This window comes from Panthera leo, chromosome B4, assembly GCF_018350215.1.
Source record: "Panthera leo isolate Ple1 chromosome B4, P.leo_Ple1_pat1.1, whole genome shotgun sequence".
Classification (NCBI taxonomy): Eukaryota; Metazoa; Chordata; class Mammalia; order Carnivora; family Felidae; genus Panthera; species Panthera leo.
The window spans coordinates 18016750-18044615 of NC_056685.1; the positions used below are offsets into that span (position 1 = coordinate 18016750).

General features: G+C 35.5%; 1 protein-coding gene across 1 annotated transcript in view; it reads left to right on the forward strand.

Annotated features, from left to right (window-relative positions):
* MALRD1 (MAM and LDL receptor class A domain containing 1) overlaps positions 1 to 27866 on the forward strand; it is a 774784-nt gene that overhangs the window by 638092 nt on the left and 108826 nt on the right. Inside the window, exon 36 of the mRNA XM_042948257.1 lies at positions 3782 to 3848. Coding sequence (XP_042804191.1) covers positions 3782 to 3848 — 67 coding nt within the window. The remainder of the gene's footprint in view (positions 1 to 3781; positions 3849 to 27866) is intronic.

The window sequence follows — 27866 nt, forward strand, 5'->3', positions numbered from 1 at the left end:
TGGCCTCCAGATACATGGTCATAATAACCAATACAAGAGGGTACAAGGCAGTGAGACACTGACGTGGCTAAAGAGCCTGGGAACCCATACTGATTCTAATATCAACCCCGTAGATCCCTACTTCCCATTTGAAACTCTACTTATCTACTGGAAATATTACATCTCTTCATTGCTAACTACTCATATGTATCTCCTTCCTCCATTTTATCTGTTCTCTACTTTGAATTGTTCTGAGTAAATTAAAGTGATAGTACATTGTACTGTGCCTTTCCATCTTATGGACAAAGAACCTGGGTTTAAGCAGAAACTGGAAAGAACTTCTTGTAGAGGTAATCTACAAATTGTCTGACCTCCAAAACACCAAGCATTATTCCTTGTTCTGGCCAACGCATGTGTTTTTTCCACTGTGTTCTATTATCTGGTGTAAGAGGTTATATATGTAAATTTCCACAGAATTATTTTGATGTAAAGCAAGCCTCTGTTTTACTCTCAGCAGTCAAAGTAAATATTAATGACCCCAGGAAAAAAAATGTGCAGCTGTGTGTATTTTGATGTTCTGCAGTTTCAGACACTCTACTGGTTTTTCTTCAAAAAAAGCAAAGCCCTTATGTGAGGAAGACTAAAATTGTACTTAAGACCAAACATGAGCATAAAATGGTTTATCTAAAAGGTTTGTAGATATTTATGCTTTATCATCCTAGTGGGCTATTTTTAGTCAAACCAGCTAATTTCTTGTTTATGAAGGAAATTTCACATCTGTTCTGTTCAGTAGAGCATGCCCCGGAAGCCTGAGGGATGTAGCTGTATTCCCATATTTAATACCACACTCTCCTGTTGTAATTAGTTAAATAGGGAAGAGTAAGGGAAGGCAAGATGAGATACACAGTTGACTCTTGAGCAACACAGGGTTGAACTGTGTGGGTCTACTTATGCGTAGATTTTTTACAGTCCTGTAAATGTAATTTCTCTTCCTTATGGTTTTCCTGATAACATTTTATCTAGCTTACTTTATTGCAGTAATGCAGTATATGATACATTTAACATACTAAATATGTGTTCCCTACCTATCTGTTAAGACTTCCAGTTCACAGTAGGCTATTAGTAGTTAAGTTTGGGGGGAATCAGTAGTTATATATGGATTTTAAAATTTTTTAATGGTTATTTATTTTTGAGAGAGAGAAAGGGAGAGAGACAGAGTGAGAGCAGGGGAGAGGCAGAGAGAGAAAGACAGAGCAACTGAAGCAGGCTACAGGCCCTGGGCTGTCATCACCGAGCCTGACACGGGGCTATAACTCATGAACCACGAGATCATGACCTGAGCAGAAGTCGGACGCTTAACTGACTGAGCCACCCAGGAGCCCCAGTTATATGTAGATTTTTAACTGTGTGAGGGTCAATGCTCCAAACCCCCTCATTGTTCAGGGGCCAACTGTGTACCCCTGGAAAAGCAAATCACTGGAAACTTTTAAAAACAAAAAGGACACCAGACATATGGCATATTGTGAGTCTGTTCCCACACTGCAACCTCTCTGCTTCCTGATTTTTCCTCTTTCCTCCTGCCCCATCCGTCCCCTTCTAATGTTCAATGACTGGCTCCACAATCTGACTCTCTATAGTTGACCTTCAGAGTTTTCCTCCAATGGATTATTTTCCTGTATAAAATTTCTGTTTCTTCTTATTACTTTTCTACTACTGTTCATAATCATCAGCCTTTCTCTGCCCAAGTAAATGGTTTCTCTCTCTGCTAAGGTTTGTATGCTCCTGTAAAGACAAACACTGTATCTTTGTAACGCCATGACACCTAAAAACATGATACCAAGTGATTTGGGGAGAGGAGGGGGCAAGCCTGAAAGGCAGAGGAAGAAATCCGAGGCCTCAAATCCATGCCCTAGGCTGTGTTTTACCTGGAATTCATACCTGTAAATCGTATTGTCCAAGGAATACTTCCACTTTGATGACCCCTTAGGCACTTCAAACACAAGTGTCTTTCCCTTTAAATTCTCCATTCCCCTAAAAAAAACATTTCTCCATTCCCCACAAATCCCCCAATTCTGTGGCCCAGCCAGAAACTTGAACATCATTCTTGACTCCTCCAAATGATCACCAGGATGTTTCGATCTCAGCATTTCAATATCTCACAAATCCCCACAATTCTCAACTCCCTACCCCACCCCTTTCATTCAGGCAGCTATAATTTTTTATAGGACTATTACAAAAACTCTTAACTGGGCTCCCAAATTTTAGTTTTAGCCCTTCTGTTAACTGTATATACTGGATCCAGAATTGTCTTTTTAAAGCGTGAAACATCCACTTCCTGTCTTAAAATTATGGCCTCCTAGGTTAAAGTTTAAACTCCTCCCTGAGCCTGTATGATCTGGCCCCTGTGTGTCTGTGACCTTCTCTCATACTTGCTTCACATTATCAGTCCAATCAGGCTGAACTTCCTTCAGTTCCTCAAACACACCACACTCTCTTCTTGGGCCTCTGAGTCTTTATGCTTATCTTTACACGCACGCACACACACACACACACACCACCTACCTTCCCCAGATGAATGCCTGATTCTCTTCTGGAAAGATTTTCTTTATTCCCCAAATTTGATTTAGGTGCTCTCCTTGGTATTTTCGTAAACCTTATTATATCCATCCCAAATTATATTACCCTTACTACTGTATTTTAATGCCCTAGTCACTTTTTTGCATTTTCCATGAAGCTGGAAGGCCAATGAGAGCAAAGACCACACTTATATCTTTTTTTAGGTCGACATTGCCTAAAAACTATGAGCTGGCTGTTTCCAAACATTCTCAGCAACTCTATGAGATGGGTACTCTTTTTAACCCTGTTTGACAGAGAGGAACCAGAGGCATAGAGAAATTAACAATCTTAGCTGATATTACACAGCAAGTAAATTGAGTCGAGATTCTTACTCAGACAGTCTGTCTCTGGTGCCTGCAGCTTTAGCAACTATCTAAACTTCCTAGATTATTTAATGGTACATATCCAGTGCCTAGCCTAGTACCAGACATTAATAGGTGTTCAGAATCGGTGTGTTGGCTTACAAATTAAAGGAAGTGGAGGCTTCCATCGAGTATTAGAGTTAGGATAGCCCAGCTAGGGAAAAATGGTATCCTGCAAGAGAGAAGGTGTCAAAAAAGCCAAGGAGAGCGATCTGGGGGGTAAGTGAGTAGAGAAAGTGATAGGTCTTTGTGGATCAGAATGGTTTGTTACAAAGAGACTGTAAAGAACCCTGAAGACCTAAAGGCACTAACCACTTCCAGAGTCATGACTATGGGACAATATCTACCTTCTTTTTAGTCTATAAGCAAACTACCTTTGAAAATAAATGTTCATGCTAACCTGGAAGTAGGGAATGATACAAGCAGCAAAGAGCAGGGCCGGGGCAGTGTCCGCCATGATGGTGGCTACTGTGTGGAACGGAAGACAATCAATGTTCCACTAAAGAACAAATTTCAGTACAATTAAAGTATGTCATGCAGACGTGTTCTAAATAAGTAGATTTTCCTTAATCCAGGGGAGAAGAAAAAAGTCTTCTCTTGTGGTCACTCAGGCATGTGAAGAGAATGAACACATCAAGGGCAGCAAGGGCCACTGAACAAATTTGTGGGGTACAGGGAAGTAGTCTGGGAGAATTCTTGTGCTTATGGCAAATGGGAAGAAATACTCTCAATGACTAGATTTAATGCAATAACTAACAGTAATGTGTCCTCCTCCTTCCTAATAATATTTATAATTAACTTGTTTTTATGACGCTTCCTTTTAGAATGTCCATTGGGTTACTGCAGAAATGGTGGCAATTGTGTAGTGGAGAAGAATGGCCCTATGTGTCGGTAAGGAACATCATCTACTTTTTCTCCTACCAGTTATTGCCATTGGCTTACTTATTTTTTCTTGAAGCTGATACAGTACATCATAATGAACATGAAGTTATTAAGGTAAACATAGTGGATAATGGCATTTTATGCATTTGTCTGTCTGAACAAGAGAAGGGGAGATATGAGTATATTTTAGAAAAAAAATTCAATCACTTAACATGATTTTATATCTTAACATTTTGTATAGGACATAGTTTTAATAGTAGCCATTATTTCTTGTTTTTAATATTTATACGAGGCTATAAAAAGATTTTTTATATGGGTGTCATCCTATTTCAGATGAACTTCGTGTGTGTGTTTCCTGACTCCCCTTTTATTTTACATTTCATATTTCTCTTTTCTAACAACAAAGGATAAAATTAATTCATAAATAAGATCTTTTTCTAGTTTATGCAATGGATGTTTTTGAGCAGCTAAAGTTAAGGTACAGATAAGGAATATATTTGCATACTTAAGGCAAACATAAACAAAAACAGTCCTCGTGATTTCTTTGGGGAATTATTTATATTGCATATCAAAGATTGCTTGATTTTTCCCTCACCCTTTAGGGAATTGTGCAAAACAGTTTCATAAATTCCAAAGGAAATGATGCATAGTCCATTATATTTGTGTTTATGACTTTTTAATCTAGCAGACCAATGGATATATTGCTCTGCTTATTAGACAACTGATTGTAGGTTGATACTCAAGTCATAACAAAACACATTGCAGTATCTGGAAAAGACTGATTAATAGTTGTTTAAATACTTACATCCGTCTGAGTCAACACTCATATTTTAGGAAAAGTTGTTTATCCCTTAAAAAAGCAAAAATCTCTACCAATTAAAACAACAAAAATTTTTTATGAGGAGGTAAGTTCAGACACTGCCTTAACATTGTTGACACTGAATTATTAGTGGGTTTCTGCAAGTGTTTTGTCTATTTCATGATGTAATTTGTTTTACATCTCCACAAGATTATACTTTCTCCTGTATCAGTTTCCATGGAAATTAACTTGTCACAAGCTGCATGTTGATGGAAGGACAGGATACATAGTACTAATTTCTAAATGTCTTCTGAAAGAAAGTGCGAATGATGCCATAAGTAATGTTTATTGAATGTCAGCTGAGTGGATAATGTCATTTAGTGTCAACTGTTTACAGTAAGGAGGTTTGCATTTTGGTCTCCTCTAGCCCAGATAGACAATAAAGTTCTCGACTGTAGCTAGTCTCAGCTGAGCAAGCAGAGTTTTGCATTCTTGGCAACATCCTCTTGTACTTAAATAAACTTTAAAACTTGAAATCCAGATGGTGACATCTGAAATGTGTTTCTCTCACATGAGAAAACTCTAACGTGGGGGAGAAGATTCAATGGGAGGATTAAGAGGCAAAGGGACTAGAGGCAGGAAATCGATGCAGCAAAATGTAGAAAGAAATCCACCAATCACATATTTTAAAATCGTATTTTTGATAGTAGATAATACTTTTCAAATAGTGAAATAACTAATGACCATCACACAAACAAATGTGTGGAATTAGTGTTCTTTACAACATAGGTGTGAGAAATGACTTAAGGGTTTTTTTTCATATTATATGTAATATGGTAGTTTCTCCATCCAAACTCTAATAACATTAAAATTGTGAACTGCAAAAGTAACTATGTGTATATTATAATAAATTTTGGAAGATGTTCAGTAGTGTATCAGGCAAAAGGCAGAATCCCCGATGTTTAAATCCTACTCATTAGTATTATGGTTTATATCCACTTGAATATGGTTTTCCTTTCAGAAACACATGTGCACACATAAGCATGCATTTGTTTCTTGCAGAAATGTGAATTATACTTTACACATTCACTTTGCACCTTGTTTATGGGTTTTTCTTTTCTCTTCATAAAATATTTTGCTGTTGTTGCACGTGGGTACATATGGCTCTAGATCTCTCACTTCCTGGCTGTGTAGTATTGGGCAAGTTTCTTAATCTGTGTTTCGGCTTCTTCTTTGGCAAGTTGGAGAAAATAATAGCACCTGCCTCCTGGAGTAGTTGTGAAATTTAAAGGGGTTAAAATGTGTAAGATGCTCTGTGCCATGCCTGACATACAAAAGATACTACAGGAATACTAGCCATCAGAACTATTATATAATTTTAAAAATTCTGTGTAGTATACAATGTGTAATATATAGGGTGTGTCATCATTTAAAAACCTCATGAATCCTATTAATGCTTGTTTAGTTCCAATATTAAGTATTTGCTTTCACAGATAACATCCATCCTTTGACTAATCCTTGCACAATTCTTTAAGTGTAACATATCTTACTGAAATGCAAAATAACAATGTAAATTATTTCTAATTGCATTTAGTATCAAATTCATTTCCAATTAAATGTCATATCCACGTCATTTGTCACACACAGGTGTTCTTTTTTGGATTTAAGGTTAAATGAGGATGGCTTTAGAATACAAAGTTTTAGAGTGAATATAGGGCATCATGGAAAGACGATGGCTTTATGTCAAACCCCTATCATTCCCAAATGTGGGAATTCTAGATCTTTGTCACCCAGAGACGTAAGGCCAGAAAACTCAAGCCCACCTCTCATCTGGGATATTGTGAATATAAGAACGTCATGGTCACAAAGAGGGGGCCTATCACCAAAGCCTCTGGATTTTCTCTTTGGATCTTGGGTGCCTTGAGAAAGACCTTCAGTTTTTACCTATGATCCTGGAGAAGAGACTTTTAAAAATACCATTTGGGATGCTAGAAGTTTATAATTATCCACAAGAGTAGAAACTACTAGATGAATCATGGTTTTCCATTTCTTGAGGAACACCAATAATGCGGCATGTTTGAGGGCTGAAGAAGCAAACCATGAACCAAAAGAGGGAAATTATCCCTCACCTAAGGAGGCTTGATTATTACATTTTTTTGACATATCGATATGTTTGGAAAATAAACTGAGCTACGTAATATAAATTCTAAAGGATTAGAAAGATGTTACAAGGAAAGAAAAACAAAGAAAAAAAAGTAAGGTAGTTAGTGAAGGTAGGAAGAAAAATATTAAAGCTTGGGTTAATTTATAGACTTTGAAGACAACTTGTCTGCAGCCACCCTATCCCACTAGACTCTTTGCCCCTCCCTACTTGCATGCATGCTGTCTCTCTCTCTCGTTCAAAATAAATGCATAAACTTTAAAAAAAAAAGAAAAGGAAAGCAATGGAGTAACTCTCCTCTTGTTAAAGCAGTATGGTACAGGCACTTGAAAGCATTTAGAGGAGCGGAGTAGAAAATCTAGAAATATATTCAAGTGCGTATGAAAAGCTAATAAATAATAACAGTGGCATCTCAAATCATTGGACAGGATGGACTTTTTTGCAAGAAATGTTAGGGCAACAAGTTAGCTATTTAGAAAAGGTAAAATTAGAACCATACGTCACATCATACACACACACACACAAATAATCTTCAGGTGGAGCAGAATGCAGGCTGAAACCACATATATACTAGAGAAATACATGGTTAAATTCTCTATATTCTGAATGTAAGAAAATGATTTTTTTCAATGACTCAAGCCTAAATGCAATCAAAGGTAATATTGATACATTTGACTACATAAAAAATTTGACTAAAAAGAATTTTTTGCATTGTAAAAAATACCATAAGCAATATCAAAAGGCAAATGGCAATCTGAAAGAAAATACTTATGTCAGATATCTCAGGAAAAGGACAAATATCCCTAATATTTAAAGAACTATTTTAAGACATGGGAAAAGACCAACCTTCATATTAAAAATTTGACAATTATTTTTGAAATACATAAAATGATGATCAAACATTTGAAAAAAATTCAACTCATAACAGCGAGGCACATTTAAATGGTACTAACACGCTTTTTTCTCACCTCTCTGACGAGTAACATATTCTGTGGGTAAGGATGTGAAAAAACAAGCATTTTGCCAGGAGAAGTGTAAATTGGTATAATTTCTATGGAGATGATTTTGGCAATATCTAAAAAAACTACATATCCATATACTTTTTGACTTAGCAATATCATTTCTAGAATTTATATTACTGGTACAGCTCCAACACTACAAGAATGTATGTCCACAGAATTACTCACTGTAGCATTTTTATAATTTCAAAATATTGGAAACAACCTAAATGCCCACGTATAGCAGAGTAAACCACATGATGGAGTCTAACTGGAATATGGGTGGTTAAGGAGTGCTCTATAAGCCAGCTGAAGAAAGGTATTGCCTGGGGCAGCATAAAGGAAAATGAAGAAATGTAGAATTGTTCCTGGAACTCTGCTGTAGTTCTTTCATTTGACTTAAATGTTAAAAATCTGGAGGGGATGTTATTGTTGACAATAATATGTCAGAACCTCTTAAGCGTTTGTCATGCCTTTGGCCTTCACATAAACCTACAAGGTACATGACCGTGTACTAAGTGAGCAGTAAAGGAAATGAGACTTGGAAATATCTAACAAAACTATAATTTTTGGAAAAAATATTTAAAAAGTGAAATTAAGTAATTTTCTCAGATACAAAAAGCAAGAAAATGAAGGAGTTCAGATTCAAACCTAAGTCTTTTGCCAAAGTCTATACTCCTAGGTTATCACCCCCTGTGACATGTTTCCTCTTTGGAGATTTTATGTGATGGCTCCTGATTCTATGATTGCAAGATTCTATGAGTAGAGATATGAATCAAATGCTTAAAGAAAATCTAGGGGTGCCTGGGTGGCTCAGTCAGTTAAACGTCCAACTTCAGCTCAGGTCATGATCTCACAGTTTGTGAGTTTGAGTCCTGCGTCAGGCTGTGTGCTGATAGCTCAGAGCCTGGAGCCTGCTTCAGATTCTGTCCCTCTCTCTCTGTCCCTCCCCCACTCACTCATACGCTCGCTCGTGCTCTCTCTCTCTCTGTCTCAAATATAAAATAAAACATTAAAAAAATTTTAAAAATCTAGAACTAAGCTTTATTTGTACTTGGCCGTTTGCTGCTTTTTAATACACCGTGCACTTTTATTCCTCTGCATGTTCACATTGTTCCTTTTTGCCCATTTTACACTTTCCCACCTGGACTACCTGAAAAAATTCCAGATTCATCTATCATGTCCAAACCTCCTTTCTAGAACTTTCCCTGAGCCCACATGCTTATGACTCATATCCTGTATGCCATGTAGAGATATGAATCTAAAAACATATGTACCTGAGTTTAGGTATGAATTCCATCCACCATTTACTAATGCCATGAATTTGAATAAATTACTTAACCTTTTTCTATGGAGAAAAAGGAAAATGACTATATACTAAGGAAATAACGTTCTCTGCCACAATGGAGCTATAAATTGAAAAGGGCTTCTATATTACTGAAATATACAATTTGTAATTGTTTTATTTACTTAAGAATATTTTTAAAATGTTGTATCTAAGTGGGAAGCATTAGTAATCTTTTTGCTAATTTCTTATTTAACATCATCAAAATCATCTCCATAGCAACCAACAGTAGTTCTTTACGAGGTCAAAAACAGAACAAGCCATAAACATTTAAGATCATGGCCTCTGTTGTTATTTTTTCACACACAGTACCCAAGTGCTAAGGACTAACAAATATTCATAGTAAACTTGAATGTTTTGGAAATGAAAATCATTGCAAAATTTAAAAAGTCTGTTTAAAGAGGAGGACATTTAGCTGTCTTTTGTGCAATAAGCTTGAGAGGCCATGAGAGTGTATGTTTTTCAAATCCAACACACAGAAGAAACAATTTCATGGTTAAATATAAATTACCAAAATTGTCCCAAGAAGAGGCGATGTTAAAATTGAGTAGATTGAGTGACATAGTAGAAATTTTAAAAGTCAAAAGTGTAGTCCCTCTCTTCCAAAAAATTTAAATGTGTATATCTATTTAAAAAACTCAAAGCATTTCTCTTAAAGCCAGGAGTAAGAACAAGAACAGTCTGCTAGCACTGGGATTCTTCTATTTGCTTAAGAGGTTTTAGCCAAAAGAGCAAGCGCAAAGAAATAAGAGTTAAACGTATTGAAAAAGAAGCAACACAAATACTGTTGCATATTCTCACAGCCTAGGAGATTCAAGTAGATTAACCGTAATACTTTTAGAATGATATATTAAAAAAAAGGTTCAGAAAGATAGATGGATATATGAAAAGTATGCAAGACTAGGTAAATTTCCTTTTTACCAGTAGGGATGATGATTGAATAAGATAATTGGAAAAGAACTCAATTCTGAAATAGCAGCAATTATTATAATATATACAGGCCTACACTGAACAGTAAATGTTGAAGACCTACATAAAGAAAAGAGAAAAGCTCAGATGAAGGATGTCCAAAGACCTGATTCCATAGATAGGAAAAAGATATGGGTGAATTTACTTTCTAGAATTAGCAATATTCAGTAGTGTACAAATGACAACCAAAGAACATTCTCAGGGTTTTAGGTTTTTGCTTGTTTTTCAAATAGACCAGTGGATGTTAATGTTCGCCTGAAAACACAAATATAATATTTAAAGACAAAATTAAGAATTGGTATTTATTGTACTTGATAATTAAAGTTTGCTATAAAGTCATGGGTAATATATGTTGAGGAGCCAGGACACAAAGACAAAGAGGATATTGCAACAGAATAAAGCTTCTGCAAATAGATTAATGTAGCTATGTGAAATTAGGATAAAATAGGTAGCATTTCAGGTAGATGAGAATGGGTGGGTTGGACTAATAATAATTCATATTAGGACGACTGGTTAGCCATTTATTTAAAATAGAAATTATTATTGATATTTCATGTGAGGAATTAATCCCAGACTTAATAAAGGGATGAACAGGGAAAAAATTATAAAAATTTTTAGAGAAAATACAGAATAAAGGACTCTTTTTAAATCCTGAAGTATGGAAGTCATTTTTAAGTTTACTAGCAGTCATAAAGGAAAAGATGAAGAGATTTGAAAATTTGACCACATGGATAATTCTTAAGCAGAATGAAAACTGCAGTAGGGTGAAAGATCATAAATTTTATTAATAACACAATAACAGGCCACAAAAATATATATAAAGTATATACTATAGATAGTGATTCATTATTGTATTAATTATTTACTTATATGTAAAGTGTTCCCTCAAAACAATAAAAATTAGGTAATAGCTGGGCAAAGGTTATTCACAGAAGAAGGAATATAAATGGTCAATACATACCTGAAAAAAATTCAACCCTCATTAATAGGTAAGTACAAGGTAACCCTTGAAAATCCTAGTTTTACCTAAAGTGGCAAAAAAAAATAAGTTTAATAATATCCACTATTTATGAGAGTGTAGAAGCCCTGGCACTTTTATACATAGATTATGTGAATATAATCTGTATATTTAGGAAGCTAAATATACAACATTTAGGTAAAGAAATTTTTAGGAAAGACAAATGGAAATACCCATTCAAGATTTTAATATTCACAGCGTTTAACTCAGCAACCTCCATCCTAGGAATCTAGCCTGCCGACATACTTACACGAAATATGTACGTAAATGTGTTGAAATTGGTATTTTATGGTAGTGTTTTGAAACAAACTTCAGTGTTCAAAATAGTGTAATGGGATATGATAGAACCATTTTTTTTTAATGGAAAATAAAAATCCTGACATAGAAAAGTATCTACATTGTTAGGTGAAAAATGCAAATTCCAAAATAATATGCACTTTAAAATTCTATGGGGGAAGAAGATGAGTAAATGTGAGTGTAGAAAATGAAAAAAAACCGAGTCTAGCAGTGCGCACATCAAAGTATTAACAGTTGTAAGTGACCTCTCCAGAAGGAGATTAGCTTTGGGAGAGAGAGCAATTTCATATTTTAGCTTCTCCATTTTTATTTTAACCAATATTCCTTCTGTAACTTAAAAATGCAGTTTTTTAAAAAGGCCTTAAAAACAGTTACAGTATTAAAAAAATAATAACATCGCTTACAGTAAAAGGCAGAGCCAACTGGCTGCTTTTCACAGTGTCTCCAAGATAAATGGGCCTGTCCCTTGGTTTTTTTCCCCTGTTGTCAGAAAGTATTACACACTTTCTGCCTCGTGCAGAGCCAAACAAGCCAGACAGACTAGGAATGTGATTGAAGATGAAGCAAATAACCCCTCTCACCAAGGCTCCCTCCCTGTCTCACTCCCAACGCTGGATCCTTCTCTCGTCACCTATGCCAAAAGAGTCATGAAAATGAAAAGCACAGTAATACCTAATTTTCCCTCACTGCCCCTTTCCCAGAAAGAAAGCATTGTGACGTGTTTGTACACTTGAATTGTTTTTGGATTTTTCATGCCAGGCATACGTTTTCACAGCTGAAAACTGCATTGCTTTGACAATCTGATGTAAGTGCCTCTTGAATGACCTGTTGACTCATCCAGGGAGGGCATTCTGCAAGGACGGACATGGCCCAGATTTCGTTTACTGGTCATTGGTGACAAGGGATTTGTGATCCAGATATTTTCCAAAGTCTCTGGTATGACCTGACTGTTAAGTAGATATTTCTTTCCTCCTGGAAGAAAAGTGGTGGGTTATTTCTGGGGCAGTATCTAATGCCAAAGGACTTGCTTTAAAAGAGAGAACAAGAGATAGCTGTCTATATTATAAGGAGCAGGAACTTGAAAAACCGCCCCTAAAATAGCTGTATAGGAAAATGGTTCCTGTTCATCCACACAGTTTTCATTTGATCAGTTTTCCTAGCATGTGCACGACCACATTTTCATGGGATAGTTGATTGGAAATGGCATCTTTTCTTTCTTTGCTGTGCATGCTGTGTATGTGTGCTCTTGAATGGGAGAGTAAAGCACAGCCCAGTGGAGGTGCTCAGAGACCCGAGCCTGGAAGAATGCTGAGAAAAAGTCATTCCTCAGAACGGATTTCACAATTTCCCAAACCAGGCTCCCTAGTGGCACGGGAACTGCGGGCCATCCAGCTCTGCCCTGATCCTACATAGCTTTTCTTCCTGCTCAGCCAGCATGAGTTTAACTATGTCAGAGTAGAATCTTTTGTGCTGTTGCTAGGTGGCTGATCTTTGCCTTACAGAAGCAAAATCTAGCAAATGAGGTAGAACTTTTTGAACCTATCCCTCTTACTAGTGAAATGTTGACAGATCTAAGTAGTTCAATGCATTTTAATTTTGAAACCCCCGTGGGACTTTTCTTACCCTCTGAAAGCCCTAGTTTATGTTTGCCATTGCCTTAATCTGCTGTTCATCTATACCTCTGAGATGTAGGGCATCTCTTTGTTTTCTTCATAGACTTAGTTTATTTTCCTTTTTTTCATGAGGAGGAAGAAGGAGGTAATGGAAACTGTTTATGTCTTCAAGTTTAAGATTAAATTATGACTATTCATGATCAGTGGCTAGACTTTATATGATCTATCCATCTATAGGTCCATATTATCCTTCTGTTTACTATGTACTGAAAAATAAAGAATTTTGAGGGACACATATACAAAAATCGGAAAATTTAACACACAATATAGAAAAATAATTGTCTAGAGATTACAGTGGTAGTGTTGATAGAACTCGTACTTGCCTTTTCATTCTCTATGTGTAGAGGCAATAACTGAACACACAAATGCATTGTAGCAAATGCCACAAGAGCAGCAAAAAACAAAAAGACAAAACGAGAGAACACGCATTTTAGTATTGAACAAAGAGAAATGCATACCTTTTGAATTTACGGCTCCAGGATCCAGAATAAAACACATAAGATCACTTCGCAGCCAATCTTTTCATTTTAGGGTTCCCACCATCTAACAATGCTGAGAACTAAAAGGGCATGCTTGCTGCACATATACATGGAGAATTCTAATTTTGGAATAAATATCTTCTAATAATTGCATTTTTCATTGTGTAGATAAAAAATAAAAAGCACCATTTTCTTGTTAGAGTGTCGGACTGAGAATGCGTTTAGTGTGAAAACAGATTTCAATATGGGAAATAAGGCTTTACATATATTATTCTTTTCCACTCTGTAGGAATTAAAAGCGATATTATAAGAATTTTCTCTGTAATAAGGTAAATTATAATGCATTATGTTTTCCTGTTATGCATTTTATGATGCTGAGGGAATACAAGCTATATACATAAAAAGGTGTACGTTGATAAACGGTGTATGTTATATTATTTTTAGAATATATTGCTTACCAGGATAGATCACCCTAGTGAACACATATGTATTCATATTGACAAGTATTTTGCCAAGTTCCTTTGTTTTTTTTTAATGGTAAAACATCACAATATATAAATCTTAGTCATTGAAAACCAGTTTATGAAATACTGTGTGGTGCAAGGAAAGGAAGAATAGGCTTGGAATTACAAGTTCTGCCTTGACTACACTTAATACTTACATAGCAGTGTCAGTCAGGGACCCACCAGGAAAGATAATTCATCCCAGATGGCTAACATAACAAAACTTTGAAGAATACTTACTTTAATGAAGGTACAGGCAAGATTGAAGTAATGACAAGGGATGTTGGGACTCCAAGAGACTGGCAGCAGTAGAAAGCCAAAATTGGAGGGCCAAGGGGTAGATCATGGATAACCAGTTCCCAGTGAGAGCTGGAACTGTGTGTGGGGGAGGAGGGGGGTGTGGGTGTGTGCGCGGGTGGTGGGGGCAGTGCCGAAGGAGGAAGGGTAGTTGGGGAAGGTGCTGCACTGCCCTGGCAGAGAAGCTGAAGGAAACAGACAAAACGTACTCAAATTTTCTCTCGTTCTACCATCCAGACTCCAGTTTCTGTCCTCCATTGGCTAAACCCAAAAGAAAGGCAACAAGGAAACAGAGATAAGGATGCACCCTGAGCAATTTTCTCCCAGGCCACAGATTAAAGCATAGAAAGGTGTCTGAGGCAGCAGACGGACCTTGGCAATTCTCTGAACCTCTCTGTATGTGTATCAGTTAGAAAGCCCATTCAGCTTCTAGTAAAAGATACCTGGCTATAGTGAAATTAAAACCTAAGGAAAATTATTTTTCTTATAAAAATTCTAGAGATAAATGATTACTGGCATCATTTCACCTATTCAAGGATGCCAAAAGCAAATCTGTGATTCTCTTGACCTTGCAGCCTAGCAGCCTAGGCCTGGTACTCTATCACAACTCCTTCCTAGACAACTCAAAAAAAAAAAAAAAAAAAAAAAAAAAAAAAAAAAAGAAAAGAAAAGAAAAACGGCAGAAAGGAAAAAGGAGCTTAACCAGAATCTCACATGACAATTTCCACATATATCTCATTTTCCTAAGAAATGTACTGTGACAGATTTTTCAGTGGAAGTTTGGATTAAGAGGTAAAGATCAGTAAGAATATCAAATTATAAGAGGCTGATTTTTGGACACCTTGTGCAACACTGAGGTTATTAAAAATGTTTAGAGAGGACTTTCGAGGGAGTTGATTTATGAAGCTTTCTTGGCCATACTGAGTCCCACCCTATTCCTCAAGGAAAAGCACAGTGAGATTGGCTTCAAAGAGACCTCTCAGAGAGCACTGATATAGTTCCCTTAGTCATAAGAGTCATGGGACTAGTGTTTGTCATACACACGAGGTACCTAGAGGTACTTGGTGGTGGCTATTGCCTTATAATGGCAGGCAGTGAAACAGTAGCCGGGGCATTGGAAAACAACTGTATGCCTTCCCTAGAAGTAGGTCAAAAGTACACAAATCCTGGAGACAGAATTCTACTCAGTAATGTTACTCTGACACACAAAACAAAACAAGACAAAACAAAACAAAACAAAGCAAAACATGTTTCCCCAGAGTGTTTTTGCCAGAAGATGAGGGAACCTGAAAGTAAAGGGACAAAATAGCTTTCTGAAAAATCCACAGATTCTTTAAAAGCTTGGTAGGCCCAGAGAACTGGAAGCACAGCCCAAGGAAGGATGCTTTTTATCTGCTTCCCAGACTCCAGTGCCAGATGAACCAAAGTAGTTGAGGGAGAAGGAAAATGCCAACTCAACCTGCTCCCAAATTTTGGCAACCCTCCAGCCTCCTGGCTGGCTCCTGCTAGGAGAATGGAAGAAATACAACTTTAAGTTTAGGGTTTTGATTATTACAGAAAATTGAGCATTTAAATTGCCAACATGATGATTTTATCACTTAAAGTGACCATCACATTACTAATTTACCTAAACTGAGCAGGAGAGTCGTGAGGTCTATTAGTATTTTGATGTATATGTAGATTTGAAGACTATGGAAGACAAAATGGGTTTTATTTTTACTATACTCCAAAATCCATGCTTATTTAAGATACAGGTTTAATAATTTTTCAGCTAGGAGTTTTTCAGGGTTCTTCTGGTGAGGAAGAAGGAGAAAATGGATATGGCTAGGTAGCAAGAAGTCTCTTAAATAGAACTCATCTACAAATGGAGCAGGATGAACTAGACAGGGGACCTCAAATATGACTGCACAGCTATAAAAAAAATGATGAAATAAAAAATTAAACTATAAAAATTTACCAAGAGCAGTTTGATTCCAGAGACCTGATTGGACAATGGACAACAACCTAAGAAAGGTAACCTAAAACAACTCCATGGCAAGAATCATGAGAGAAAACTCCAATGCGAGATGAGCCCCCAAAGTGAAGCTGAAAGGCAGTAAGAAAATCTAATGATAGAATAGACAGTAAGCAAAATCAAATACTGGGAAATATACTCCTGGTAAAATAAAAAGAAAAATACAATTTAAAATATGTTTAAAATAGATATGTTAAAGGTTCTCAAAAATCTAAAGAAAGGAATACAATCCATAAAATGCAAAATAAGTTTTTTAAGTAATTAGGCATCTATGATTTTTTAAAAATTGGACTAAAAAGTAGTCATGGAAATTAAAAATAAAATCTAATTCTAAGTTGAACACAGTTAAAGGGAGAATTTATAATTGTAAGGTATTTTAAAACAATTACTCAGAATATAACACAGAAAGACAAAAAGTAAACATATGAAATAATTGTTAAAATCTATAAAGAAATATAAAGGACAGATTAATGAACTTTAGTAATGCCACTATAATATCTTAAAACATAGAAAATAGAATATTAGAAAAGCAATATTGAAAGAATAAAGTAGCTAAGAATATTTCTGATTTAATAAAATCATGAATTCAAATTTAGCACATAAAATGCTACACACACATGTGCATGCAAAACAAAGCAAAAAACTAAAATCCACACCTTAATGTGGCATGAAAAAGTTGTAGGATATCATGAGAAAGGGAATATTTGAAAAGTATTCAGAAGAAAATCTACATAGTACTGATGAAGTTTTAGCAAGTAAACTGATCATGGAATTCTCTCAGGAATATAGACATCAGATGATAACAGAGAACGCTAAGGGAACATAATTGTCAAACTAGAATTTTACACCTGAGTAAATTGAGATAAAAAACACTCTCCATCATAAAGAGATTAGGAATATTCACTACACATAGACTTTCCAATAAAAGAAATAATTCCTCAAGCATCTGGGTGGCTCAGCTGGTTTGAGCAACTGACTCTTGATTTTGGCTCAGGTCATGATCCCAGGGTAATGGAATTGAGCCCTGTGTCGGGCTCTGTGCTGAGTGTGGAACCTGCTTGGGATTCTCTCTCTTGCTCCCTGTACCCCTTTCCCCAACTCACACACTCTCTCTCTAAAATAAATAAAGTGGAAAAATTATTTTGTAAAAAATAAATAATTCCTTGGGAAATACTTAAGCAAAATGAAATGTTTAGCCCAAAGTGAAAGTGAGGATGCACAAAACAGTGATGATTAAAGAAACAGGTAAAGTCTTCTATATACTTATTAACTATTAACTCTAAAAATAATAACCCATTTTTAAAATTTGTTTTAAAAAGGCAGAACTAAAATCTAGAAAGGAATAGCATGAAAAAGAGGAAAGAGTTGAGTTCAGAGTGTAGTTACATGTGCTGCAATTCCTTTTTCCTTTCAGAAGATAGACATTCCAAAATTAGAATCTGAGAAATATTATATTTACATAACATTTATAAAGATATTATAAATACATTTTTCATTTTTATTGCAGTAAAATATGTATAACATTAAATGTACATTTTACAATTTGTAAGTGTAGAGTTAGGGACTATTAAGTATATTCACACTGTTGTGCAACCATCACCACCATTCATTTCCAGAACACTTTTTATTTTGTAATACTGAAACTCCCACTCATTAAAAAATAACTCCCCACCCTCCTGCCAGCCTTTGGCAACCACCTTCTACTTCGCCTCCTATAAATGTGACTACTCGAAGCACTTTATGTAAATGGAATCATATAGTATTTGTACTTCTGTGATTGTCTTAGTTCACTAAGTATAATGCCTCAAGGTCCATCGTTGTCATTGCATGCATCCAAATTCCCTTCCTCTTTAAGGCTAAATAATATTCTCATACACCTACCACGATTTCATTTATCCAATCCTCCATCAGTGGGCACTGCTGGTGCTTACACCTTTTGGTAATATTGCCATGAACGTGGGTGTAAAATATCTTTTCAAGTCCCTGGTTTCAAATGTATGAATATATTTTAAACCTTAAAGATTACCACCAAAGAATAAAAATAAAACGTATAATTTCCAATATTAGCAGAAGAAAAGGAAAGGAAAAAAATAGCCTACCGGCCAGAGAAACCATGAGAAGAGAAAAAAAAGAAACATAAAAAAATATTAAACAGGGGTGCCTGGGTGGCTTAGTCTGTTAAGCGTCCGACTCTTGACCTCACCATTGGTGAGTTCAAGCCCCGCATCCGGCTCTGTGCTGACTGGGCAGAGCCTACTTGGGATTCTCTCTCCTTCTCTCTCTGCCCCTCCCCTGTTCACATTCTCTTTGTCTGTCAAAGTAAGTAAATAAACTTTAAAATATTTAAAAAATACTAAATAGGAAGCACAAAATAATATAATAGAAATATTAAAATATCAGTAATTACAATACATTTAAATGGGTAAAAAGTAGCTATCTAATGGTATCAATTATATTATTGCTTTAAAAATAATCAGTTATCTGCTGCTTAAAGAGATACATACAGACAGATTGAAGAGAAATTGGTTGGAAAACATATCCAAGAACAAAATAATAAAAATAATGCTGCTATAGCAGTAGACAAAGTAAAAATGAGGCAAAAATTAATTTAAGATAGGAACACAAAGGCTAGGAAAACTATAACAGGAATAAAAGTGGATAAAAGAACAATTCCTCATGAACTTAAACACACATGACAACACAACATCAGAATGTATATATTAAAAATTGATCAAAAGGAAAATTTATTTCCCTGATTGAAAAAAAGAATATAAGTACAGATAGAGTAGATCTTTTTCAAAGTATGAGATTACTATATTACTTTGTTAATCATTTTTAAATATAAAATTGGGAATTATCTGGAAAAAAATTAAAAAATGACATGAAGAAATAAAAATAATCACCTTTAGATAAACTGATAAACAGTGTCCCTATCAATTGGCCATTGAAACCAGACACATTTTTCTTATGTCTTTTAATGTGAAAGATGGCACAAATAATAGACACATAGATCAATAGAACAGAACAGAAGACCTAGAAATGAACCCACAACTATATGGTAATTAAATCTTTGACATAGCAAGAAAGATTATCCAATGACAAAAGATAGTCTCTTTAACAAATGGTGTTGGGAAAACTGGACAGCAACATGCAAAAGAATGAAACTGAGCCACTTTCTTCACCATACACAAAAATAAAATCAAAATGGATTAAAGACCTAAATGTGAGACGTGAAACCATAAAAATCCTAGAAGAGAACATAGGCAGCAATGTCTGACATCAGCAATAGCAACATTTTTCTAGATATGCCTCCTCAGGCAAGGGAAACAAAATCAAAATAAACTACTGGAACTATATTAAAATAGAAGTCTTCTGCAGGGCAAAGGGAATAATCAAGAAAACTAAAAGACAGTCTACTGAATTGACAAAGATATTTGCAAATGACATATTTGATAAGGCATTAGTATCCAAAATATATAGAGAACTTATAAAACTCAACGAAGAATGAATAATCCACTTTAAAAATGGGCAGAAGACATGAATAGAAATTTTTTCCAAAAAGGACATACACATGGTCAACAGATACATGAAAAGATGTTCAGCATCACTGATTATCGGGGAAATAGAAATGAAAACTACAATAAGATATCCCCTCACGTCTGTCAAAATGGCTGAATTCAAAATATAAGAAACAACAGGTATTGGCAAGGATGTAGAGAAAGGGGAAGCATCCTGCCCTGTTGGTGGGGATGCAAACTTGTGTAGCCACTGTAGAAAACAGTATGGAGGATCCTCAAAGAGTGAAAAATAGAACTACCCTACGATCTAGCAATTGCACTACTAGGTATTTACCCAAAGAATACAAAAATACCAATTAAAAGGGATACACACACACCCTGATATTTATAGCAGCATTATCTACAATAGCCTAATTATGTAAACAGCCCAAGTGCCCGTTAACTGATGAATGGATAAAGAAGATGTGGCATGGAATATTTAACACAATGGAATATTACTCAGCCATAAAAAAGCGAAATCTTGCCAATTACCGCAACACAGATGGAGCTCGAGAGGATTATGCTAAGCAAAGTAAGTCAATCAGAAGAATACAAATACCATATGATTTCACTCGTGTAATTTAAGAAACATAACAAATGAGAAAAGGGAAAAAAAAAGAGAGAAACAGAAAGGAAAACCAGGAAACAGACTTTTTTAAGGGTGTCATTATCTATAAGGTTGCAATTGTTTATTGTGCTGCTTTTTTTCTTTCTTTTTAATGTTTCAAGTTTTTATTTAAATTCTAGTTACCAGGGGCTCCTGGGTGGCTCAGTCGGTTAAGCGTCCGACTTCAGCTCAGGTCACGATCTCACGGTCCGTGAGTTCGAGCCCCGCGTCAGGCTCTGGGCTGATGGCTCAGAGCCTGGAGCCTGCTTCCGATTCTGTGTCTCCCTCTCTCTCTGCCCCTGCCCCGTTCATGCTCTGTCTCTCTCTGTCTCAAAAATAAATAAAACGTTACAAAAAAATAAAAAAAAAATTCTAGTTACTCAACTTACAGTGTAATATTGGTTTCAGGAGTAAAATTCATCACTTACATGTAACACTCAGGGCCCATCATTTAAGTACACTCCTTAATCCCCATCATTCATTTAGCCCATCGCCCCATTCACTTCCCTTCTAGCAACCTTCAGTTTGTTCTCTATAGTTAAGAGTCTGTTTCTTCTAGACAGCAGCATGCAGAAGAAAGAAACAGATTCTTAATGTAGAGAAGAAAATGATGGTTACCAGAGGGGAGGTGGGTGGGGGTTATGGATGAAAAGAGGTGATTGGGATTAAGGAGCGCACTTGTACTTATTGTGATAAGCACTGGGCATTGTATGGAAGTGTTAAATCACTATTTTGTACACTTGAAAGTAATATCACACTGTATGTTAACTGGAATTTAAACAAAAACTTAAAAGAGAAAAAAGAAGTGTTAAGGGAGACTCTGTAAGTAGAAAAGAAAGAAGCATAAGAATAAGAAAACTAGCAAGCACAAAAGCCAAAAAAAAAATACATCTGTAAAAATTAGTAAAGCAAAGGACATAATTAAAGGATATAAAATATTTTAAAAAAGGGAAACTGAAGAAAATATATATGTTAACTTCATAAACAGTTACAAAGCAAACTCCCATATCTGGTGATTTTTAAAACGAATTTTACTAAATCTTCATGGAACAATAATCCCTATTTTATACCAATTGTTTCAGAAATGTAAAAGGGAGAGTGAAAAACCATCCTACTCATTTTATGAGACAGGATAGTGTTGATACCAACAGTGGATAAGGATAGAGCAAAGAAACTATAGACCAATTTTACTTCTAGACACAAGAGCAAAAATCCAAAATGAAATATTTGCAAGCAATTTATCAATTGTTACCGAAGTAATTAGTCATAGAGAGGTTCAGGAGCTTGCCACCATGCTAGTGAGTGACAAGACTGGATACTGGGCCTACCTGGGTCCAGAATTAGAGTCAAAGGGGAGTCATTGATGGTTTATTACCACATTAGCCATATCGTCAAAATTCTATTTTAGGAAGGTCAATGTCCCAGTCCCTTCACAGAAATAGCAAATGAGTCCACGGATATACCAGCCATATGATGTGATAAGCACCTGGCGTTAAGTCCTAATACTGGTATGCCTGGATAGATGCAATCTCCAAAACAAGTTTAAGATCACTTTCATAGAGAGGAACCACATAGTGCTACAAAGACAGTAGCACATGACAGGTCAAAGAATTCAGGAGAGAAGGCAAAAGTGTTAGTCCAGCAGCATTTAGACAAGGCAGTGCACAAGGCCATGTGCCTTCTTTTTTCCTTCTTGGTTTCTCTCCACGGATTATGAAAACATGTCAAATGTGTTAAAGGCACAAGATAAACAGAGTGGAGACGAAAGTGGAGAGAATGTTTAGAGAGATTGAAATTAATCATAAAACTTAACAGGCACACCGCTAGTCTAAAAGTAAAGTGATACCGTGGTAAAAGAGTAGCAGAAGATTAATTTTGGAAAAGATATGTTAGAACTTAATAATTAATTGAATATGAAGTGAGGGATGATGAAGAAGGAACGTTCAAATGTTATCCTAAACCCTTTCTAATAACTTGGAAAATGGTGGCACTGAAGCCGGAACTTGAATGTCTGGAAGAAGAGTTGTTTTTAAGAGAAGAGACCTACTATTCTATTAAACTATCCAGGAAGTAGATTTCCAGCTACTTCAGGAATGTGAACCAAGCAATCCTTCACCAGAGCTAGGGTTTGTTTGCAATTATTATGGCATATTTTTTTTTTTTAGCCTTTGCTCTTAGATTCCAGTGAGGTCACCTCCCACAAAAGATTGTCTGTGGAAGCTGAGTGTTTGGCAAGACTCCTTGTGAAGGAAGCCCAGACTCAAACCATGAGAAACATGTCAGCAAACAGTTCAACTTCCTTTTTGTCATGTGGGTGACCAGAGTAACGGGAAGGTTGGTTGTCTGTTGTTGTTGTTGTTGTTTTAATAGAAGCCTCATGAAAACTAAATTCCTAATTTGCTTTATCTGAGGGAAAGAAAGAAAGAAAGAAAGAAAGAAAGAAAGAAAGAAAGAAAAAAGAAAGAAAGAAATAGCTCAGAGCTTCAAAGGTATACAACTAACAGAAAGTAAGTTAGGAAATAGAAGTAAGGAATGGCCCAGCAGTTCAAATACAGAGACAGATAATAGTGTCAAAAACATGTAACGTTTTTCTCCTCATTAAAAAAAAAAAAAGAAACTGTATAGCAAAGAAAAAAAAATTAGTCTTAAGACTGCTTTTATTTCAGAAAAAGCATCCATTATATCACCAGATAGGGTTCAATTATATATAGATGGATGAAACTTACATGTTTATTTTTCTGTAGAACCGTGGCATGGTATAGTCATCTTTAAATGGTCTTGATTAGGAAAATGGCTGAAATGAAATAGTTCAACGGACACATCTCTTAGTCAAAGAGATGACTTGTGGAAGCCATCCACAAGAATCCTTTGAAATAACTCTCTGCCCACCACACATGGAGGCTCCCATACCCTTTTGAAGCAACTTTCCCCTAGCTCATACTATACATTTTGGGAAATACACAATCAACAATCAATAACAGAAATAAAATAACACTTCAAAATCAGAGTTTGGCCTTCCACAATATTCCTGAAGGAGCCACTGATATCTCAGTGTTCCATTCCTTTAGTGCACAGAAATTAGCATGCATTTCTAGTCTTTTAGCATAAAATCAGGGTGAGAAATGCCTTACTAATTATTTTATTGGCAGAGGGATTTAAATAAGAGAGTATGAATGTATGACAATTGAACATTAATATTTTCTCCTATCATATTTGCAATGTACATGCCTCTGGCCAGAAGCTAACCACTGTATTACTTTCAGAACACAGATACTTTAAATAGTTTCAACTCAACAGGGCAAGCTGTAGTTTGAGTCACCATTAATTAAACCTTAGAGTTGCTACTGCCTTAAAAAGTCAATGTGTGGTTTTGTATCAATATATCAGAAAATATGGGTTTTTTTTCGGGGGGGGTAGTGGCAGTAGTGGTGATAGAGTCTATTTCTACAGCAAAGCTGCACAAATTAAATTGAAATTAGCTCAGGTCACTTCCCTTGCCCTCAATGCAGTAACTCCCCATTGAATATGATGCCCACCAGAGGGTACTGCTTGTCTTCTCCTCAGCTGTTACTTATGACGTCTAAGATTGTAGTAACCAAGGGTGTCTCCAATCCTGAAAAAGGAGAAGGAGAAGAAAAAAAAGCTTAGTTTTTTTTTTAATAATTAAATGTCTATGAAGTCTTCAAAAAAAATTGAAACTGAATATCCAACATTTTATTAATATTCCTTGCCACCCTAAACATATCTGTATCACATTCTTTGGTGGGGTTTCATAGCACTGGACTATTTTGGAAAATGTGGTATCCAACAGCATCTAATTCTAATTCATATCTCTCTGGGTCACTATTACTCTGTGGTTAAAAAGTTCCTTTCATTTCATTTCTTGCACTTTTCTCATTTCTACCTTTCCCCTCTCTACACAATCTAGAAATAACCACATTCATGTTATTACACAACAAAAGAGCTGCGATGTGAAAATTATAGAATAATTTTTTGTTTTTCAAATAAAAACAAAAAAGACTAATAAGGAACTTGTGACAATAATGGAGTTTTGTTTAAAAATCATGGTGCTACATAGTTTTCATATCCAACTAGAAGTCATCTAGGAATTGCTTTCTACTATTATTATCATCTTAATGCCATGTGTATTTATTTTTCTTGGATATTCACTTTTATTGATGAATAAAAGGAAGAAAATATATAGGCTTAAATAAGAGGAAGAGGCTAAAATTATCAGATTTAAATATCCCAAAGTTATGTTTCTCATAAATTTATAAGACTTAAACATCCCAAAGTTTGGGGTTTTTTTAAATTTTTTTTAACGTTTATTTATTTTTGAGAGAGAGAGAGACAGAGCATGAACGGGGGAGGGTCAGAGAGAAAGCGAGACACAGAATCTGAAACCGGCTCCAGGCTCTGAGCGGTCAGCACAGAGCCCAACACGGGGCTCGAACTCACGGACCGCGAGATCATGACCCGAGCCGAAGTCGGACGCTCAACCGACTGAGCCACCCAGGCGCCCCCCAAAGTTTTTTTTGAAGTACAGTTAACATACAATATCCTATCAGTTTCAGATGTACATCATAGTGATTCAATATTTTTATACATTACAAAATGATGCCCACAATAAGTTAGCTACCTCCTGTCACCATACAAAGTTGTTACAATATTATTGACTCTATTGCTTATGCTGTACATTACATCTCCATTCCTTATTTATTTTGTAACTGGAAATTTGTACCTATTAATCACTTTGTTCACTCCCCAAAGCCTTTGCCGTCTGGTAACCAACAGTTTGGTTCCTGTAGGTACATGAGTCTGTTTCTGTTTTGTTTATTTGTTTTGATTTCTAGATTCCTCATATAAATCAAATCAAATGGTATATGTCTTTGTCTGTCTGACTTGTTGCACTTAACATAATACCCTCTAGGTACATCCATGTTGTCACGAATGGCAAAATTTCATTTATATTTTATGGCTGAGTTATATTCCTGTGTGTATGTGTATGTGTCCATTTATTTCTCAGTGGATACTTAAGTTTTCCATATCTTGGCTATTATAAATAATTCTTCAGTGAACATTGAGCAGTATATATGTCTTCAAAAGTGTGGTTTTGGGGGCACATGGGTGGCTCAGTCAGTTAGGCATCCAGCTTTGGCTCAGGTCATGATCTCACAGTTCATGAGTTCTAGCCCCACATCAGGCTGTGTGCCCTCTTCAGATTCTGTGTCTCCCTCTCTCTACCCCTCCCCTGCTCACACTCTGTCTCTCTCTGTCTCAAAAATAAATAAATGTTAAATTTTTTTTAAACTGTGTTCTTGTTTTCTTTGGATTAATACCCAGAAGTAGAATTGTTGGATCATATGGCATTGCTATTTTTAATTTTTTGAGGGACTTCTATTATATTTTCCATAGTGGTTGCACCAATTTACATTCCCACCAACAGTTCATAAAGGTTCCTTTTTCTCCACATACTTGCCAATACTTGTGATTTTTTGTCTTTTTGATAATAACCAATTTGACAGGAATGAGATGATATTTTATTGTGGTTTTGATTTGCATTTCCCTGATAATTAGTGATGTTGAGCATCTTTTCATGTATCTGTTGGTCGTCTGTATACCTTATTTGGGGGAAAATGTCTATTCAAGTCTTCTGCTCATTGTCTAGTGATATTGTTTATTTTTTTAAATTAACTTGTATAAATTCCATATATTTTGGATACTAACCTCTCTTTAAATGTATGACTTGCAAATGTCTTCTCCCATTCAGTAAGCTGTGTTTTCATTTTGTTGATGGTTTACTTCACTGTACAGAAGCTTTTTAGTTTGATATAATCCCAGTTGTCTTTGCTGTTGTTGTGTTGTTGCCCTTGCCTGAGGAGACTGGCCCCCCAGGATATTGCTAAGACTGACATCAGACAGCTTACTACCTGTTTTCTTCCAGAAGTTTTGCGATTTCAGGTCTTACATTCAAATCTTTAATGAATTTTGAATTTATTTTTGGATATGGTGTTAGGTAGCGGTAGTGAAAATAATTTCATAATTTTGTATGTAGCTGTCCAATTCTTCCAGTACTATTTATTGAAGGGAATGCTTTTCCCATTGTATATCCATGGCTCCTTTGTCATAGATTAATTTACTGTATATTTATGAGTTTATTTCTGGGCTCTGTTCTATTCCATTGATCTATCTATGTTTAGATAGATCTATGTTTAGATAGATCTATCTATGTTCCATTGATCTATCTCTGTTTTTGTGCCACAACCATCCTGTTTTAAGTACTATAGCTACGTAGTCCAGTTTATAATCTGAGATGGTGAAACTTCCAGCATTGTTCCTCTTAAGATTTATTTATTTATTTATTTATTTATTTATTTATTTATTTATTTATTTTTTTGGCTATTCAGGATCTTTGTGTTTCCATATACATTTTAGGATTTTTTGTTCTAGTTCTGTGAAAAACACCATTGGTATTTTGATGACAATTAGAATGAATTTGTAGATTACTTTGGGTAGAGTGGACATTTTAACAGTATTAATTCTCCTAATCCGTGAGCACAGTAAAGCATTTCATTTACCTGTCTTTTGTTCACTTTCTTTCATCAGTGTTTTATAGTATTGAAAGTATAGGTCTTTCACCTCCTTGGTTAAATTTATTCCTGGGCATTTTATTCTTTTTTGTTCAATTGTAAATGGAGTTGTTTTCTTAATTTCTCTTTTGCTACTTCATCATTAAGTGCACAGAAATGCAACTGATTTCTGTATATTGATTTGTATCCTGCACCTTTACAGAATTCATTTATTAATTTTAGGAATTTTGTGATGGAGTCTCTAAGGTTTTAATTTTTGTTTTTGTTTGTTTTGTTTTGTTTTGTTGTTTGAGTCTTTGGTGTTTTCTGTATATAGTGCCATGTTACTGCAAATAGTGACAGTTTTACTTCTTCCTTTCTAAATTAGATGCTTTTTATTTCTTTTTCTTGCCTCATTGCTATGGCTAGGACTTCCAGTGCTGTATTGAATGGAAATGGTGAGGATGGGCATCCTTGTCTTGTTCCTTAGAGGACACGTTCTCAGTTTTTCACCACTGAGTATGATGTTAGGTGTGGGCTTGTCTTATATGGCCTTTATTATGTTGAGGTATGTTGAGGTACATTTCTTCTATACCCACTTTGTTGAGAGTTTTCTTTTTAATGTTAAGTGGATGTTGAATTTAGGTACTTCCCTTTTTCTACATATATTAAAATCATATGATGATTTTTATCCTTCATTTTTGCTAATGGTATATATCACGTTGACTGATTTGCAGATGT